This window comes from Temnothorax curvispinosus, unplaced genomic scaffold (assembly GCF_003070985.1).
Source record: "Temnothorax curvispinosus isolate PA1 unplaced genomic scaffold, ASM307098v1 QBEX01007785.1, whole genome shotgun sequence".
Lineage (NCBI taxonomy): Eukaryota > Metazoa > Arthropoda > Insecta > Hymenoptera > Formicidae > Temnothorax > Temnothorax curvispinosus.
In genome coordinates this window covers 12,673-32,551 of record NW_020217565.1, presented here as the reverse complement: position 1 = coordinate 32,551, position 19,879 = coordinate 12,673, and the positions used below count along the sequence as shown (strand labels likewise).

At 42.1% G+C, this 19,879-nt stretch overlaps 1 protein-coding gene across 3 annotated transcripts in view; it reads left to right on the top strand.

The window, feature by feature from the left end:
• Nucleotides 1–19,879, top strand: part of LOC112457497 (leucine-rich repeat-containing protein 40) — an 89,274-nt gene that overhangs the window by 65,599 nt on the left and 3,796 nt on the right. For all 3 annotated transcript variants that reach the window (XM_025020610.1, XM_025020608.1, XM_025020609.1), the window contains one exon: nt 17,677–17,897. In XM_025020610.1, coding sequence (XP_024876378.1) covers nt 17,679–17,897 — 219 coding nt within the window. In that variant the 5' untranslated portion in view covers nt 17,677–17,678. The remainder of the gene's footprint in view (nt 1–17,676; nt 17,898–19,879) is intronic.

The following is a 19,879-nucleotide window of genomic DNA, read 5'->3' as shown; positions in this document are numbered from 1 at the left end:
CGACAACGATGAAATTAGTGCGTTCCACGGTGCTGACAATATTTTCCGTGAGAATTTTCCTTTCAGGAGGAAACATCAGAGTCTGATTGAAATAGTTTTACCTTTAAACTGTCGTAAATTACTGCAGTTACTTTGACCTTTAAAAGTTTAAGTTTGGCGTGGAAGAGAGAACATTTTTATTTGCCCATACAAAGACGTAATAATGAAGAGAAATTTTGAGATCTGTTTTCCCGCGATTATGTCTAACAACTTTTTCATCGTTGGTCGCATTATTGAAAAAAAAATAATCGATGTTTAATCACCAAGGTTTTGCATAAGGAAAAAGAAGTCGATAATATCTTCAAAATTAATTCTTTTAGCGGAAGACAGAATGTAAAGATAGTTCAAAACTACAAATACTTAATATCATATCAAGATTAAATTATATTAAAAATTATGCGAAAAGAAAAATATGTTTTAAAAAAATAAATATACATTTAGTTTCAAAACTGCTTGAAATTATGTGTGTACCACTTTGATGTGTATTTTTATACGATTTTTCTATAGATTCTCGGTACATTTTCTGTTCGCAATAGTAATGCGCGCGATGCGGGCGAATATCTCCATTTTTAAGCAACTTCGTTGTTAACATATTCGTTGTTGCGTAACCATTTCTTTCACGAAAGAGATAAAAACGCCGACGAGAACGTGGAACGCGGGATTCCATGAGGCAAGGAAGTATAAGGGCGAGAATTCAGCCCGTTCCTCCACGTGAACAGATATTTTTATATATACGCGAAGAATTCAGTCCTTCTTTAGAATTTACTTGAAAAATGCACGCAGTGTTCTTCCGCTCAAGGAAGAATTGCTGGGACATTTGAAGTCTGATGTTCGTTGATTATAATTCTGTCGCGGGTGATGATGTCGCGATGAAATAAAATTGATATTCAGGTGACATTAACACTCAAGGGGAGAACATAATTTGTGCCTTATGTAACAGTACGACATGTTATTAATTAATTCAATTACGTTCCGCTGTTATTTTATCATCAAGTTATTATTTTATAAAATTTAATAAAAACGTGTATTATTCTACATTAATGTAATTAAAAATATATATTATTTATGTTAAAAATTCGTTCACGCGCACGAACAGTTACACACATGACAGTCGTAATAATTTTGATATTATTTTTCCGCTGTTAAACATATTTTTCATCACGAAAAATTCGCGGAACTGTATTACGTTACACAGCTTCTGGGGAAAAGTGTTTCGAAATAATATATCGTGCGAATCGATTTTAGTAGGATAGGCGTAACACCATCAAACGAAGAATTTCTTTCTTTATTCGCCTCGTTAAAGAAACGTTACTTTTCGCGGTGAGGCAGAACGACCGCGTGTCTCGTATATCGACTACTCGTGGGTCTTTTTTTTATACGAGGAAGTTAATATCAGTGCGCAAGAAGAGAGAGAGAGAGAAAGAGAGAGAGAGAGAGAGAGAGAGAGTCTCCACTTCGCTAACGCTTTATTTTCCCAAGCGGAGAGCTTACGAGGTCTACATCGTCGAATAATCGCCTATGGGCCACCACGAAAGAACGAAATGTTTACTCTGAAAATATCTGCCCCTTTCGTGTGTGTTGCGTGTGCACTGTGTTTCATACGTGTATGTGTGCGTGTGTGTGTGTGTGTGTGTATTATACGAGAGCGGAACTCGCGCGTCAGCTGCTCGCACGGTCCAGAGCTGAGGAGATTGTCGGGCCGTGATTCTCCCCCGTCGTTTAACCCGTTTTAAACTTGCATTTCTTCTCTTCGCGCGTTCCTCAAACAGATCCTGGTAATCGTTTCTTACTTTGAGAAATCGCAATACCGCTCTCTTTTCCCAAAAATATTACAGCGCCGTATCAGCTGCTGTTGCATTTCGAATCGGATCTGGCTTCGCGTAACGTTCGCTCCGTTCAAAGTCATGTGAATAAAGCATTTTCAAAGTCTGGCAGATTCCTCTTGGGACAGTTTGCGTAGAATATTCTATTTGGAGCCAGCCACTATACAGTAAAACTACAGTGGCATGGCGAGGCTCGGAATGTTAAGTATGTATTGTATCGTATGAATAAAGAAAATTTATTTAGCCGGCATGCACATGCATACTCGGAACAATTCAGTTTTCGTTTCAAATTCAATTGTTAATTTAATTGTATCATTAAATTAAAAGATATTACGTTAAATTTATGGCACTTATTTTCCGTACTGAAACTCGATCGGACCGCCTTTCAGTGACTTTTTAATTTTTATTAATCTCATTATTACTTCAACAAACAAACCTTGAACTATGATAGAATTCGGTTAAGCAATGAAAATTCGATGATCATGAAAAAGTATTCGCAATCAAATGTTCGCTGGAATAAAATTACCTTGAAATTCGTTAATGCCTACGCCTGGCAAAATTTAGCCAATTAATTTAGCAGCAACCCCCTACAGATTCGTAATTCGAACATATAAAGCATATTTCATTGTTAACCAAAATGTTCGTATGCACCCTGTTAAATTAGATCTACGTGTGGTATAATATTGCATTATTCGCGCCTGTAAGTTTGGCTAATTTTAGCATCCGATGATCAACGATAACTAGTTTCATTTGCGCCAACCGCATGTACGATTCGACCCGCATCTTCGAATTCATAGCTTTGTGAATTTAAATCCGTAGTTCCCGATCGTGTTTTGCCCACCAGGACGATCATGTTCGCGCGGGCCAAGGATTAATTAAAGTGAGTCAGTAAGCAAAGACCGAGAATTAATTAAATTTAAATAATGCCCTCTGTGTATGTGTGGGAGGATCCGTCCGTATATCACGGCCGTAATAATGAATCCAAAAGCGGCGTGGTCCAGTTGCGCGCGCGCGAGCGCGCACGAATGCGGCACTCCACGGGCGCATTATTCGACTTTATTAATAAATTAACATGAATTAATCGCATCGACATAGCGCACGCCGCGCCGCACGGTTGGATGTCGTTACCGATTCAGTATCATTGACGATTAATTGCTTCCGGGTCACAGAGCGGCGGCGGGCTTATTAAATATCTTTCGCGAGCGGTTTTTCGCATGCAAAACGGAATGCGCATCGGCATTTCGCGAGAGAGCTTTCTCCTCCGCTTCTGCGTCGGCGAACGAATGATAGGGAGATCTCGAAATCCGTTGCCGTAACATCGCGGAGTATGTCTGGGCTTAAGGGATATCCTGAGCAAGTGCCCTCGGTAAATACGAGAGTTTGCCGAGAGAGAGAGAGAGAGAGAGGGAGGAGAGTTTAGCGAGCTCGCTCGTGCGCGAGAAACTATGAAAAAGCGCTTAGGAGAAACGGGCGTAACAGTGGCCGGGATACGACCAACTTGCCCAATTGCCGCGGAAATCGGAGCGTGAGCGCAATCATCAGAGCTCTATCCGCCACGCGAAATGCCGGTAACGACACACGATCGTGCGTCATCGTCCGACCCCTTCGGCGGAGCTGCATAATTTCCCAGCGGGCTCGAAAACCGCACACGACAAATCTGAAAGAGCTTTCGAAAATTTACTTTTGTAAGATATATATTTTTCTTAAATAATTTAGGTTCTCTTCGTTGGACTGGCGTGAAAAAATTTTAAATTATTAACGGTCGAATTTTTGTACGGAAAAGATCGATGTATAATAGTTTTACTGAACGCAAATAGACCGCGAGGATACAACGAGAACGTTGGGAACCGTTGTGCCAGATTCAGTTTTGCGTTTAAATGGCAACTATAATAAGGCGACAATGCAGGGGGAATTGTTCACTTATTAATATTTATAAGTACAGTTTGCGTGCGGTAAAAGCGTGACTGTGGAAAAATATTATAAATCTCTTATTGTTGGTATAGAGCTATAAGGATAGAGAAGGCTTCTTTAAAATAATGAAATAATACGGCCACATAATAGAAGACCACGTTCTTTTGTTCAAACAAATTATATTCCAAAAGCATTATAACGGTATTCATACCATATTATATCCAACAAGGTGGATATAATAAGGAAAAAGAAGGAACAAATGACGCGTCGCTAAGTATACACTGTGTGCTTGTGATATCAGGTGTTTTGCGCTGTGCATCTGATGTTATATTTCACGAATAGAGGGTTCTGCATCAGCAGCTTTATAGATACATGTATATGTATATAAGTGGAAAAAATGAGAATATTATAAAAAATAATGCGATCTCTTTTTCAACGTAATTCCGCAGAACGCGCGGAAATTAATTTGATGAATTGCGAATCGCAATTCCGCGTGTGCGCGTTCGCAAATCGCGTGTAATGCATAAAAAAAATATTAGCCTTATGCATCATGCTTTCATTTACGTAATTATTATAATAACGAGATATTTTACGAGAGCACTTAACTTAACGCGGGGAATACAAATTGAATGCTGTTATGCGTGAGATTGTAACGTCGCTGTAACGTGAACGTTATTCCGCGATCTCTCTTTCTCTCTAAAAATAATATAAACCGATCGCTTTTTCTATTCGGTAAGGAGTCAGACGTTATTTTTGCTCAACATGGCGCGGCTTGCCGCAATTTTTTCGTGTATATACATTTTGAAAAAATTCGATAAATCAAATGTCCCATCAATCGAGAAAAATAACTCAACGTGCGTCACGTGGCGCGCGAATACAGCGAGGTTTAACAGGCGTAGATAAAAAAATCCCGTGGTGCGGGCGCGCACCGTCGAAGGCAAGTTGCGTTGCGACGTGTGGGCGGAAAAAAATCCCCCGGATTCGCATTGCACGCTCGCTCATTGACATGTTATACGTAGCGGAAGCGGAACGGCGGGCGCGGGCGCAAGAGAGAAAGGAAAGAATAATGGTGAGGGACGCGAGGAGCGAGGATAAAAGGGGCGCCCCGCAGTCCTTCACTCGAAAACCCCCACGCGCGCATCATTGTGCGCCATTCGTGACGTGCGTCCCGCAGGTATTTTCGTTTCCGACGTGAAACGGCCGCGCGCAAGAGTGCCCGTTATTTCTGGATGAAGTTTCCCTTCTTCCCAGCCCGCGCCCGTCTCAGGTCGAATTTGTTTTATTCGACGACGCGGGAGCGTCGCCGATCGCCGTCGCGCGCGATGTAGACGCGCTTAGCCCTTCGCTTCGCGCGAGAAGCCGCGAGAGTCTCGGACCTCTTCCGCCTCTCTTTCTTTCTCTCTCTCTCCCTCTTGGCTCGACAACCGGAGACGCGGTGAAGCTAGTCTTGCGTAAAATCAGCGCTTCTCCGGAGGTAATTGGTTTCTGTCGAAGTTCTTATCTCCGGGTGCCCTCACCCTCTCCTCGCCACGCTTCGCCTCTCGCCTTCAGGCAGGTATCGGTACGCGCCGCAGTGGTGCTTAAGCAAACGTAGATCCGCCAAAGCGGGGAGATTCTACGAGACATCGGAATCCGCTCCTGGAGTCTCACGTTCGAAATCTGTGCAATGCGTTTGTAGTATAATACTTCTCTTCTGAGTCGCGCAAATCGATGACTACCTTTTGCGCATTCGCATATTTTCAGCTTATACAAACTCGGAAGAAATTGCGTGAATGATTCACGAGAGTGCGCATATTTTTTGGATGTTTTTCTGTCGCGTCAAATCGCTTTGAAATGTAAGTAAATGAATTTTTCATTGCCAAATAAGGATAGTGATCTGATTTGCCGGAGTAAAATTTAATGAACATTTTCTAAAAATACATATACATAAATTTTTTCCTCTAGACTAGAGAAATGAATAATAAAAATCCTTCCTGTTAAATTATAAGAAAAAAATTAAATTATAAGAAAAAAAGTATGAATTTTTCGTTACGTTCGAAAATCATAGTTACTGTCACAATAATGTAATTAGAGATAATCTCGTTCAATCGATAATAAGATTAAATACAGATATTTATTTAGTAATTTTATTCCTCGTTACATTTTGCGCGACAAAAATCTGCACAATTAAGCACCGCTGCGCGATATTTTCTTATAACATAATCGATGTCGTAGAATAGATTGGTGCAACGTTGTGAGACTCTGAGATGGTATCGTTGCAAATAACTGCAATCAATTGTATTTCTCTTTTTTTTATTTGTTTTTCGTAAACGGTGCCGCATAACGTGCGCGGCAGCCGGCAAGATTATTTCTATAATAAGAAAACTCGCAGAAAAGAAACGTGGGGTAGGGCGGGGAGGGGGTTAGGAATAAAAGCGGCGACGGACAGAAATTATTTCTTGTATAAAATCGGGAAGATTAAAAAGTTTAATGAACTATCGGCAAAGGAATTTACTCGAGAGCGAGCACAATTTACGTTAATGATTGCGCTTTAATTAAATAGATCACCTTTGCCGAACGTTTATTTTTTTCTTATTTTCTTCTTTATTTAAGTAGCGGGGTGTTTTACAAAGCGTCGCTGTTTAAATTTCCCTTCCTGATTCTCGATGAAAAAAGAAGGAGGGACGAGAGAAAAGACGTTAATGAAACGCTTTTATTCGTCAGATACAAGGGACTGTTTAGATTAGTTTTTCCGACTATCGACGTGGCTAATTGAAATAACGTATTTAACCCGTCGCATCGCTGAATTCCAGCACTGCGACGCGACGCGACGCGCTGCAATCAGCGTCGAGCGAAACGGTTTAATAAGATTGTAGCAAGCTAAGAATCTGTGTGCTACGACGTTACCGCACGGCATTGCGACGGTACTAAGCTTTATGCGCGGGAGACCCGATTGCCTGTGTTGTTGGTGATGAAGAGGTCGGTCTGGAAACTTCTTAGAGAAGGTACCTAAAGCTCTGCACCTAAAGATCCTGGGTCCAAGTACATTAGCCCGGGGAATGGTCACGTGGAGGGTAATTTACACCCGGGCGACTCACAATCGAGAAAGCACTCCCGTCGTTCGGGGGCCCGGAATCACCCGGAATTAGCATTTGAGTCTCGCTTTTCCGTTGATTCAAGAATAATATCCTTCGGGGGGAATATTACACGCGCATTTGCGTAATTAAGAATTTATTACCCGACGGGATACGTGAAAAACGTATCTCTCCGACGCGACGGGCGGTTTTACATTACGGAAAACTTTTCGCGACACAAGATCGATGAAATCTCTCTCGGAAATTTCAAAGGGAAATTTTGACGTCACGCGTACGGTATAGAACGTCCGCGGGACGTTTGCGGGATCTCCGGTTTCACCGGTCCCTGCACCGACCGCCGTGGGTGATCCTGATATACGCTTTAATCGCGAGGGACGGCGGCCAGTCGCGAAATTCCGGAAGACTTTCGCGAGACATTTTTAATATACGCTCGATATTGAATTCGAGATACGGTACCATATTTAGATCTCTGGCTTGCGCGCGCGACTACTGCCGCAAGGTATCGGAGACGTAATCTAGATTGTGTTCCCGCGGGAGCTGATTCCCGTTATTGCATTCGTTGTCCCGCGGGACTTTTTTGCGCGCTATTTCACGAAAGCACTCGACCGTATGAGAGCGCGGCGATCGGAGGATGGCGCGGGGGAGAAGCTTTAATTGAGCGATTCGACCGCGTAATTTAGAGATTAAAAACATTGGCGCGCGGGGGAGGACGAGGAGGAGGAGGAGGGTGGGGTACGTTGCACGCGAGCGAGCGGACGCGCACGCTCGCGTGCATTAAAATCCCGGCGTTGTAATTCTTCAACGTCGAAATGAACCTCAGCGAATTAAACTGACGTAAATCGGTGCAACACGCTCGACGAGGAGAGCGGGGCGCAGGTTGTGTAATATGTCGGCTCGATCCGACAAGCTTGCATCTACGCCTGGCGTTTACTCGGCTATCCTGTTTTACACGCCAGTGTTACATGCGATGCACAGGTTACCTTGTGTATTCATATCTTCTGATATTATTCGGTATTCCGTGGCCGATATTAATCCCGGATACCATTTACACGATATCGTGTCTGGTAAACCATAAATAAAATACGTGAGCGAGAAAAAGAGAATGAAACAGAGGGGGCGGTATTCATAGTCGGATCTTATATCTAAGATTATCTTAAGTCTGGTCAAAAGCAGTCTTAAGACTCCGTCCAGCCAATCAAATGACCGTGTTGGCAACTTAAGACATTACTTAAGACGGTCTTGAAATAATTAGCAACTCAAGACATTACTTAAGACGGTCTTGAAATAAGATCCGACTATGAATACCGCTCAGAGAATGGGAGAGAAAGTTTATGTTAAAAGATAGAAATAATCCTTTAAAGTCTTAGGACTACAGAATCTTGAACGAATCGATAATATTTTGAGACATATGTGTATACGTGCGTGATGATGACGTTATTTCGATAATGTTACTGTGCAATTTTCCAAGTAACACGCGCGTGTGCGACGCGCGATAAAAGCATGTCGTGTATTATTTTAAAAATTTTCACAACAGTTAATACCAGTTGAAAATATTTTAAGTCAATCTGGAAAGGCGTACGCCCGGAAACGTGTGTATTCATTTTTCAACTCACTTTAGCAACTCGATCCTCTGACACGCACATCTCGCTTTCGGAAATGACGCGAATTAACGAGCGGATAAATATATGCTTCAAATAACGAATACGTCTTCCTCTCGTTTGACATCCTATCGCATCCTTTTTAAATCTCTTTTCCTCTACCAACACACTCGCGCGCGCTGGTCATATATCCTTCACCGAACGGCAAATTCGCGCGTACTTTTTTCAAGTTAATTGATAAAAAGCTCTTTTTCCCTATTACTCGTTAAACAGAACTGACGGGGAACACTTTATCTCTTTCATCGTGTCTATCATAATATCCGACGTGTGAAATATCGTCCCGTAGACCGATGTTAACAAGCGTTGCGTTTCTAAAAGGGTACAAGCGTATTTGTACCTTTGTACTTGCCATTGCGGATATCGGGCTTGCGATAATGGAGGTATCGAATAATATCCAGTACCAGATCGGCGAAGTTTTAATGGCCAAGGTGTGCCCCCATGCGAAACAACTTTCAGCGGCGACTATTATCGCCGTCCGGTGAAACCCGCGAGATTAGCACAGAAGATACGGTGTGGGAGATAAATTTTGCGGAGGACGCACAAAACACACAGACGCTCTCGCGCAATCGGCCGGCAGTACAACGAGGATACCCGTGAGAATACCAATGCGATTGGTGCTATTAAGAGGCTCGTTGATTTACCAAGTACCGACTGTACCGGAGGCGCGTGCGCTCCCGATCGATCGGGTCGGTCGGTCGATCGCCATAAGAATTTCGCTCGATGGCACAATCCCCCGCGGATCTGCAATAACGCTCGCGGCGCGCACGCAATCCGTATACGGAAATCAAGATGCGAGGGCACGTGTGCACGGTGTGTACCGTGCGCAGATCAAAGACTTCAATCGGACGGTTCTCAGGGACGAGGGTAAATGCGAAACGCGGCTCAAAGGCCGCCCTCGTAAGCTTTTATTACTTCTGTCGATCGAACTTCGAACGACGCGCGATGCTCATCACCGTCGAGATTACACGCGGGAGTGTGTCTCACAGTGGGTGTATCACCGATTCGAACGTCGCGTCGTGACGCAAATAGTTTATACGAACTGCGATTGAAGCGAGCGAGCGAGCGAGAGAGAGAGAAAGAGAGAGAGAGAGAGAGATCGAACGTGAATAAGGCGCGACTTTATTCAGGGATTTTTCGGTGGTTCGGAGATTTCTCTAATTAAACAAAATCTTGCCTCGAAGATGCATATATATAGTTAACAAGATATTTCAAATTGTAACTCCAAGAACTCGGAAGAAATGCAGCGTTCAATTAAGTTGCATGCCGGAAAACTTAGGTCGTCCTTAGAAACCCTTTGCTTCTTTTTAAAATATGGGCGTCTCGATATTTTCGCCGGTGTAAAAAGTCGACTCTAAATTAGCCAAAGAATTCGCCATTATATACGCCATGATGCGCGCGATTTTCTGCTTCTCTCAGATTATTTTAATAAAAAACTTTTTTGCACAGGGAGGGGGGGGGTCGCGTAAAATTTTCATCCTTTACCCTTTCATGTCGCCGAGTTAAAAGCTATCAATTTCATATCTCGTTCATATCTCTCGCTGTTTCGAAAAACGACCCCCCCAAATTCGTATTACCTTTGAGGCAGTGGCTACATCCGGCCTACACAAAAAAAAAATCAAACGTTATTGTCGATCTCGCCGTTGGATTAGAGCCGGATGCCATTGCCATTGCGCATTGATATTTCCGCTTGCTCTTTACAATACAATTTCCCGCGCGTCAATCAACGAATTATTTAATTATGGGATGCGCCGACGAGAGTCCCGCGTCGATAGGATTATCGATAGCGATATTTAATTTGCCCTTTCGCCGCTTCGTTTTTTATGAATGAAGAAGCATTCCGCTCACGTAAATGGGAGAGCTTCGCTTTACAAACTGCGAAGAAAACCACGATCACGCGATAATACAACTCTCGCATTTGACGATCCCGATTGAGCTCCACGATGGCGGGCATAATGAGATGACTCGCGAAAACGAGTTCTTTCGAAGGATAAAGGGGTGATATTACATCGCTTCGCCTCTTAATCCTGTAATTAATTACATTTTTGTTCCCGTTGACCCCGTTAGCCGTTCATTGATCCGTCGCCAATAGGGTCCGAGGGGAAGGCCCATATATATATATATATATTTTTTTTTTATGTAAAGCACGAACAGTACACCACGTACGAATGCTGAAGCCTCCCATATTGATTTAACAGTGTGTGCACGCGGTCGAGGCGATACGAGGGAAATTGCAGCAGCACGCTTCTCGCTGTTTGCGAATTGCATCTGACGTTTGCCATAAACTGGTAGTCGTAAAAAACACGCGTGAGACACATAGGCTTAATAAAGCGACGATTGACGGTAAATATCGATTCGGAAATTGAACATGGATTTTTTCCCAGGTTTTTTTTTTATTTGAACGCTCTTTTGCACGCTACTCGGGTGAAAAACCGGGTGTTAATCGACAACGATTTTCTCACGCTAGATCTGTATTTTCCAGTTCATTATCATATAATAGGCCACCATTAAAATGCGCAATTTCGAGCATATCGGGGAAATTGAAGGGCCGTTTGGATACTTGGAAAAGAGAAATAAATATTATATTTTGTAATTTATGACAAATATATATCGATGTATATACATGCACACTCATATGAAGATAAAGAACTACAAAGTGGTTGTAAATGTACCCGAAATGTGAGATGTGCTGCAAAAAGATGAATTGACTACAAGAGGATTATTATTATTCGATCTAATTTGCAGCCGCGCGAATCGTCGATTGGCGCCATTAAAATTAATTAACCTCTGTTATGGAAGGAAAGATATGCATCGATTAAATGGCTTTACCCATCGATACTAGAGTACAATACGGCCGTTTGTTTTGCTCGGCAGGATATAGTGCTGTACAATAACCTATTCGCCACATGTGGCGAGTGGCGAACGATATTGGACACCGCCTGCAATAAAGAGTTAGCTCTCGATGCCTTTATTTATTAAGGGAAAGATCTGAATTTTTCATGGACTCGTTTATAACTGTTCGGGAAATTCTTCTGCGGAATTCCGTTTAAATCAGATTTAAAATTTGCCACCGTGTCGACCTGCACCGTTGATTAGCAAAATGCCCTTTGAAAAAATTATGTTTGCGACCGACACGTCGCTCGTCATCTATCCAATTTTTATTGGATTTCATTAATTTATTATTATATATATTTTTAAATATATTATTACATATTATTAATTATCATCGACTCTTGCAACATTCTCACCACATTCTCTCGTATTTATTTTATTTATATTTCTGAACGTAATGTTTAAAAACAAAGATGTGTACATAGTAACGTGTTTATTCTTGAAAACTACATTTACAATACAGAAAATTTATCATAGAGAATGCGATGAGTTTGTAAAAGACGTCTTTTGTCTTCTGTATATAATTCTACAAAAGCGTCAAATGGCTCGTGATCATAACTTAGAATATGATCAATAATCTCCGAGCGGCTGATACTCCAATATGCGCAGGCTTTAATATTTGCGACAATATGTGCGACCTACATGTGCATAAATTATATTGTTTGTACGCCGCGCAAGTTAAGCAACGATATACGTAACAAATACGTACATTAAATTTTTATCTTGTCGCTCATGCTCGACGCCGTTTATTGGCGTCTGTCAATTGGAAGCGGCGGCGCTTGTTCCCCGCGGGATGGAAGCGTTTATTCTTCTCGGCCGAGGATACGTTAACCGTTCCACGATTCAATTGAGATCGCAAGTAGGCATTTGTCGGGACGTGCGAGCAAATTAATTAGCTCCGGGCGCGTAACGGCGAGTCCGCCAATCGAAGCCGCGCGTTCTGAATAAACATGCTCCGACACCCTTGCCCGCCGCCTTGCCAGAGACCGTCCCATCCCACCGACCAGCCGACCGACCAAACCCACTTTCCGTAACGTTGCGCAGACCTGTTGCTGTATATCGCGTAATGTCGTGCAGCATGCACCGCGCACCGATAACACGGTCTATTTTTGGTGCGCGTCTTGAACCACCGCGAAAGCCTCTCGTAAAACTCGCCGACGAACGGGCGGCGGATTCCGGCTCCGCACCGCGTTGCGCCATAGAATCGCTTTTAGAATCGCCGCTTTCTGAAATCGAAAATCGCCGGACTTCCGAAGGACTGGATTAAAGTGACAATAATTGAATCCCATTAAGATGTAAATGAAATTTTCATTTCTCTCCGTCGCTTATATCTCTCGCGAGAATCTCGGAGACTCCGTCTCCTTTTTCTTTCCGCTCGCGCTCGCGCTCGCGCTGAGATAAAACATTTACTTTTCGCAACGTGCAATGTGTCTCGCCCGGTCTTCTTTCCGACTTTTAGTCTCGTCGCGACGAGAGAATCTCCCCTCTGACGAGAAAATTTCGCAGATTTTTAACGTGGGACGTAATTACTTATGCAGCGAAGCTTGATATATGTATATGTTCGCTGCCGTAAGTCGGGTACGTCGGGGCCCGTTTTTTCTCTCGCGGAGCGAGTTTTATTCGTTTTTTTGTTATATAGCGAATCTCTGACGTAGCTAAAAATTTTGTCGAGAGTCCACGACATCCCTTTCAGCCGGTAAAAATAATTAAAATAAAATTCCACGCGGAACGTTTCGCCCCGGTTGAATTTTAATGAGGGGTTCTTTCACCGTTGTGATATTGATATTTTTTTGAACAATGATCTCTAATAACTGTTAAGTTGTTATATCTACAATAGCTGATCTGTATATTGAAGACAACGAAAAAAACTGCTTTTTATAGAAAATATGCTTTGTACGAAAATTATTTTAAAAAATATGTAAATATTAATAACAACTGTCAGCCACTCTTTTCAATTTAACGAATTATTAACTTTAAATAGAATATCTCTGCTATCCGCATATCCCCTTGAAGCGGTTTTTTTTTGCAGAGCCGCATCTGTTGGGGCTCTTTCCGTGTGACTTTCTTTCGAAGTGGGGTATGTGTTCGACGTGCGTTTTACAAACGTTCGAAATTCGACACACGTGTGTTACGGACACCCCGATATGTACACCTGACCTCTCATGCGAATATTAACAGCAACGTATGATCGATATTCCGGCGATAAGCACTGACGGCTGTCTGAAACTCGCAACAGCGCTCTGCAGTTCATCAGAGATCTTGGCACAATAAACACCGCGTCGTCTTTCTTTCAAAACTTGCAAACCGCACGGGCCATGAATCACGACGTCTTGTAAACGGATCCACCGCGCTCCCCGTTCCCCTTCCCCCTCACTCCAGTTTCCATACGCACCGGAAATAAGCTCCCCGGCACGACGTCAGTGAGCCGCGGTATACTGTTTCATTGTCGATAGCATCGACTTCCGAGTCTCGGTGGTCGACAAAGCTGCGCGAGTTTCGCGGAAAATTTATTCTTCGATTATTCATCTCACGCGTGAATGGCTCACTTCCTCCAAAAATTAAAATAAAATTTTCCTCTGAGGGAATATTTGCTCCAAAAAGCGCAATAAATGAAATGATAAATAGATAAAACAGCTGAGGATGATATAATAGCTGAATAATGAAAAAGAGCCGAAATTTATTGCGAGAGTAATAAATCATCTAGTTAATCCGGAATCGGCGTTAAACTGTAAACCCCATATACAATGTGTATAATCTACGTGCGCAACACATGGACGTGTACGACACGGTGGTCAGCCCGTTGTTGAAGAAAGTCATCGCCGGGTATAGTTGCACCGTGCTTGCCTGTAGCTGCTACGGCCAGACCGGCACCGGCAAAACGTACACGATTGAGGGTGATGCCACGATTTTTTATTGGTCGAAATTTTACAATTAATTAATGAGTCGGTATGTCGTTTGTCACTCTTAATAGAATTAATCGAATGAATTTATAGAAAATTTGAAAAAAAAAATTTTAACAGATGACTGCAGATCTTGAAAGAAAAATTCTTAGTCTCCTGGAAACTAACATTGCGCTGTATTTTTACAAGTTTTATAACAATGATTGCCTCAATTATACCATTTTATTTCACGAATTGTTAAGCGTTTTACAATAATTTCAAATCTGCAATATTTTTGTTGGAAACAATTCGAAAAAAAAAAGAGATTTTAAAAGCCGTTATTAAGCAATTTCTGCGTAACGATATATTCCAGATATTTTTCGCGTTATTACATTCGACTCAGTCATTTGGACTCTTCTGTTCGTGCTTTAACGAGCTATATTCCTATTGCAAAATGTACTTTTAAATTGTATTTGCTTTCGCTGCTGATTGAAACGAAAGCGCTCGGCTTGTCACGCGACCAGCGTGAAACGATATATTACCATTGTGAATATATTATTCACAGATCATCAAAAGTGGATACAAAATAATAAATTAATACCGAGTCGTATTTAGCCATTGGTAAATAACGGCATTATAACAAGCCGTAAATGAAACGCACCGTATTTTCAACTCTCGAAATGGTATAAAGGGTATTACTGCAATGATCAAGGGAAAAGCTTTCGAACGCTTTCAAGTGCTTTCTCGTGATATTACATCAATATTTTTATCAAGATCTTTCTCGAGAAGGAGATATCTGCAAATAGGAATATACGATGAGAGCAGGGAAAAAGGGACATTTTAGAGTTTAGACTGTCTCTTTGCATTTTTCGATAAAAAATAGCGCGTAAAGATGGTTTTTTTAATATGATTTTATATAATGAGTATTTTGACACCTTATACATAGAAGCATATTTCGTAACGTAATATACATTATTTAAAATTATTCTTAATTAGTTTATTTTTTAATAATTATATCTTTTATGTAGGATTTTTAAAAAAGTATGTTAATTTTTGTGATTTAAATTTCACAAAAATTTATTTAAAATATATACCAAACAATTATTTTGCATAATTTGCGAAATTTTTAATCTACTTAATCGGCGGACAGATGATTAAGTAGAAAATATTCCGTGAAATTATTATTAGATTAATTCGGAAACTAGACGTATAATTCTCTTCGCGTTCATAAAACGAGGAAGAACGGACGGGAGAAAGAGAGAGAGTGATGTTACAGAATACTCAAAGGAGTAAGTTTGATTATCAAGATGTTATTGGGAGATAGATCCACGAAAGTTTCGCAAAGAGCGAGAGAAAGACAGAGAAAGGGGAGGGGGCGAGAGAGAGGAGAGAGAAAGAGAGGCCGCTGTTCCAATTTGTATTAATAACGTTTTCAAATGCAGGCAAATGAGCGTGAGATGTACGGAAGTCGGTGAAGCTCTCATCGTCGTCGTCGTCGTCGTTGCCATCGTCGTCCTTTACGTAAACGACAAACTGCAACGTGCACAGGCGCATCATCTTCCTTTCTCCAGTTCCTCCGTGCATCCTACGCAATGCTATTAAGCTTTCGGCTTCGGCGAAGAGAGCACTTTCGTCTTAGCTAACTGCAATTTAATTTTAATTATGGTCGAGAGAAGCCGGGTTTCCCGCTATAATATCCAGCCCCAGGGGTAGCAGGCGGAGCGCCATGAAATTTTTATCTCATCGAAATGCGCAATAAATCCCGCGATAAAAATCCGCAACGGCCGCGCCTTCGCGGACCGAGGAACGAGGCGCTTAGCGGTGGAGCGAGGAACGGCGAGAAATATTCTCGACTTACACGAAGTGTCGCGTGGTATAAGGAAAAAAAAATGCTTCTCACGGGACGCGGATTAAGATTTCACAATATTCCAGAAGCAGCGACGGTACACGCAAATAATGTCATACTAATATAAAATAAACATTACATAAAAATTCATTCACATATTATGTCCGACACGCGCGTTCAACCTTTTTTTTTAGGCACACACAAAACCAAAGAATGCAGTCACGATAAATTGGAATTGTCCTCCGTAAACTTAATAATACCGATATCCGAGAGTCCTCTTAAAAATGCTGAATTTACATCTCGTCTGTGTTACGGGGGGGATATCGCGCGAGCAATTAATTACAAACTTGATATCCCTTAACTTTCCGAATCCACGTTGTAAAGTGTACTCCCCGTGTATTACATTGACACCTGCTGTAAGAGAAATTCTATCGGGACCAAAGGGGGCGATCGATCGACCCGATCGCGGTAACGAACAGGACATTTCCGGCAGCCGTTCCTCTCGCACGAAGCACCGTGGAGTTTTATGCTTTTATATAAACAAGGTGCAGGGAGAAGAGAGGAGAGAAAAGCCTCGTTAACCTTCTGCCCTTTTCCTCTCTTCCCTTTCCGTAATTTCACTTCGCTCCACCGTCAAAGTCCGAAAATTTACGCGGCTGAAATTTTCTCTTTCTCTCTGTCTCTCTGCTCTCTCTCTACCGCGCGCGCGAAGTTGAAATCGCCACCTGGAAATTACTTCGCCGGGACGGTAAGCGGACCGGATGGCTGGCTGGCTCTGGCCAGCTATTTCGACTGACAACTTAACCGGCTATAAGAGGTCAGCAACTGCATCTCGCCGGGCGATGTCGGGCGTGTAATAGGTGCGCCCCGAAAACGCGCTCGCCCGCCGCGTATGTCGGATCGATTCCGACCGAAAACGATGCTTATCGGAATTATGAATACCGTTTTCTGGACATGGAAAGCATCCAACGGGCGAGCGCAAATAGACGCGATAGCGCTCCGGTGGCTGAAGCTATTACGATTTCAAAGTGATATCTCTCTTTCCTTTTTCGTCTCGAGGGGCACTTAATTAAGCTACGGAAATACCGAAGTTGCGCGTAAATGGACGTTACGGGGGAGGGATAGAGGTAGGGGCGATTGGAAAAGTTTCCACAATTTTTTCAAAGCTATCCGACAAGGCTGCTAATCAACTTCGTTTAACTGCTTCAAGCCGACCGTCGCCCGTCGCCTAGGCAAAAAAGCAAATCTTTCGAATTAAGACGGAAAGAAATGATATATTGATTAAAACGGAGTGAGAGTGGTAAGAAAGAAACGTGTTCTGAAGTACTGATAATCTAAATATCCGAAAATACCAATTTAGTGTAACATTTTACGATGCAATTACAATGCAATAAATGTCGGCAAATGACGCGCTTACACGTAACCGCGGTGTCGTGCTGCCAAGGGCAGTCCTGTGGGGATGTTCCCATCCACCCTGTGTATTCGCAAAGCGATTATCCGATTGAGGATTCGATTTGGGCAAAGTTCAAGCGTGCGTTTCCGCTGGATCTGTTGCAGACATGAGCATCCTTCTCTTTAATGGCTTTCTGCTACTGGGCTTTGTCGTGGCCACGGTGCCGGATGTTCTGGTGCTGGGCTCGCCGGGCCCCACGCAAGTCGTCGACCGGGACCCGTCCGTGAAGAAATGCCGCTACAACAGGGCCTATTCGATGCTGGGGGCGTCCTGCACGAATCTGGAGTTGCACGATATCCCGACGAATCTGAAGGCGGATATACAGGTGAGATTTGCCAATAAACATCGTAAATACAATATATTCTTATGTTCTTCTTCTGGCATTGCAACGTAGGATGTTTTTTTCAGTCTTATTAACAATTTTCTTCCATTTACTCCTTTCACTCGTGTGTCAGGTCTTTTTTGTTAAATTCTTCGCAACAACGGGTTTTTCCGTGGTAGGGCTGTCAGCCCCACGCACCAGCCATCGAACGAAATCGATGAAATATGTGGGGTGACAGTCGGGGACTCGAACTTAAGACTCACCCACTACTACTTTCACAATGAGCCACGTGTCACCCTAGTATCTATTCGGATCTCATGTTAAATTGATATAATAAGTACCTACACATCTTTGTACGATCCAAGGGTCGAAGGATAGGTGCTTTACCTTCCACATCGAGAATCTTTTTTATTATCTGCAACAATTCCTATAAAATAGAAGCTAATGAAGGAGTTTACGATAAACTTCTCTAAAAATTATAGCTATAGAGTCCTTTATTTCTCTCTGTTCTCTTTTTTTTCTTCTCTTTGTTTCTCTTTATTTAGATTTTTATTACACGAAAGACGCAAAAGGATCAATATTAAAAGATTTTAAGTGAAAAGTTTCCACGTTGCTTTTGTACAATCGTTATATTTTTATTATCTTAATTGCTAACTTTATATCTTAATTCTTATCGTCGGAATGGAACTGGCACGTGTAAGATAAAAGAGCGATATATTGTAAATATGAAGTTTTCGGGATATCTTATATATATAGACACTCCCTTTCGCTCCCTTGTCAGTTTCACGTTATTTCCGTCAAAGGGGGGTAAATCTGGCACAGCCTTAGTTTACAAAGGATGCACAAGGCTGACTTGCGAAACGGATTGATGTCCCAGCGGGTTAACGCATGCGCTGTCTTGTAACGCGCACTTCATAATAGCATTACAGGAGTTTCGCTTTATCAACGTCGACGATAAAATGTATATATACTTGTTGATACCTTCTTCTCGAGCGCCTTTGTTGATCACTATTTTACTTTTTAACGATATACTTCCTTCTGCTGGTAATAGATCGCGCGGGCGCTTTCCGACTTCGTGTAATATTAACGCGATGATGAATCTATCTCCGGATCTCCCTCCGTACCGTACCTTTAATTCATTCATTGTTAGCGACATTACGTACGAATAATTAATCACCCTTTCCCGTCAGGTATTTCGACGGGGTATCAACGGTTATAAGCCTTTTGTAACCGAACCGAGCGAGAGATTGCGAGAGATTGTAATGCATCTTTCTGGAGCTTAAATCTTTGAATCTTTCCACCGTTTTACGGAATCTTTATATGTCTTCCATATACCCGGCACGTTATTTTTCTTTTTCTTTCTTCAACTGATGTCCGTCCGATACGACCGCATCCTGCAAATCCCCGTACGTCTGCAACTACACTCCTCGTACTTTGGTAAACTTACCTCCCGATGAATCCCAGGCAAAACTCCAGACATGCTAAATCCGGAGATTGGGTTGTCCAGGGTCACGAGGATGGATGCGTTCCGCAATACACTTGAGAAATTTTAGTCGGATAGAGATATTACCGATGCTTCGGTATTTGATCTCGCGTATCGGATGTCCCGATGGAAATTCGAGAGCGACGGAATTTCAATGTAAATTTTTCTTTGACTGTAATTGAGTTTTCTTCAAGGAAACATTTCGCGCTGGTGAATAATTTTTCGCAAATAGAATTTTATAAATTCGAATAGATAAATTCTCGGTTTTCATTCAACTTGAAGCAAATCTTTATTCAATTTGAATCAAACCTTAATAGAATAACTTTTTTTTTGTGATCGTCGAACTATTTTGCATCAAATTCTTATTAAGAGCAAAATTAATTGTGCTTTGAAAGATCCGTTAATCGATAAATTCGAGTATATTATATTATGTGAACGTATGATCGTATGGTTCTTTCATCGGTCGTTATAAATATACATATAATCGCATTTGCGAGAATTA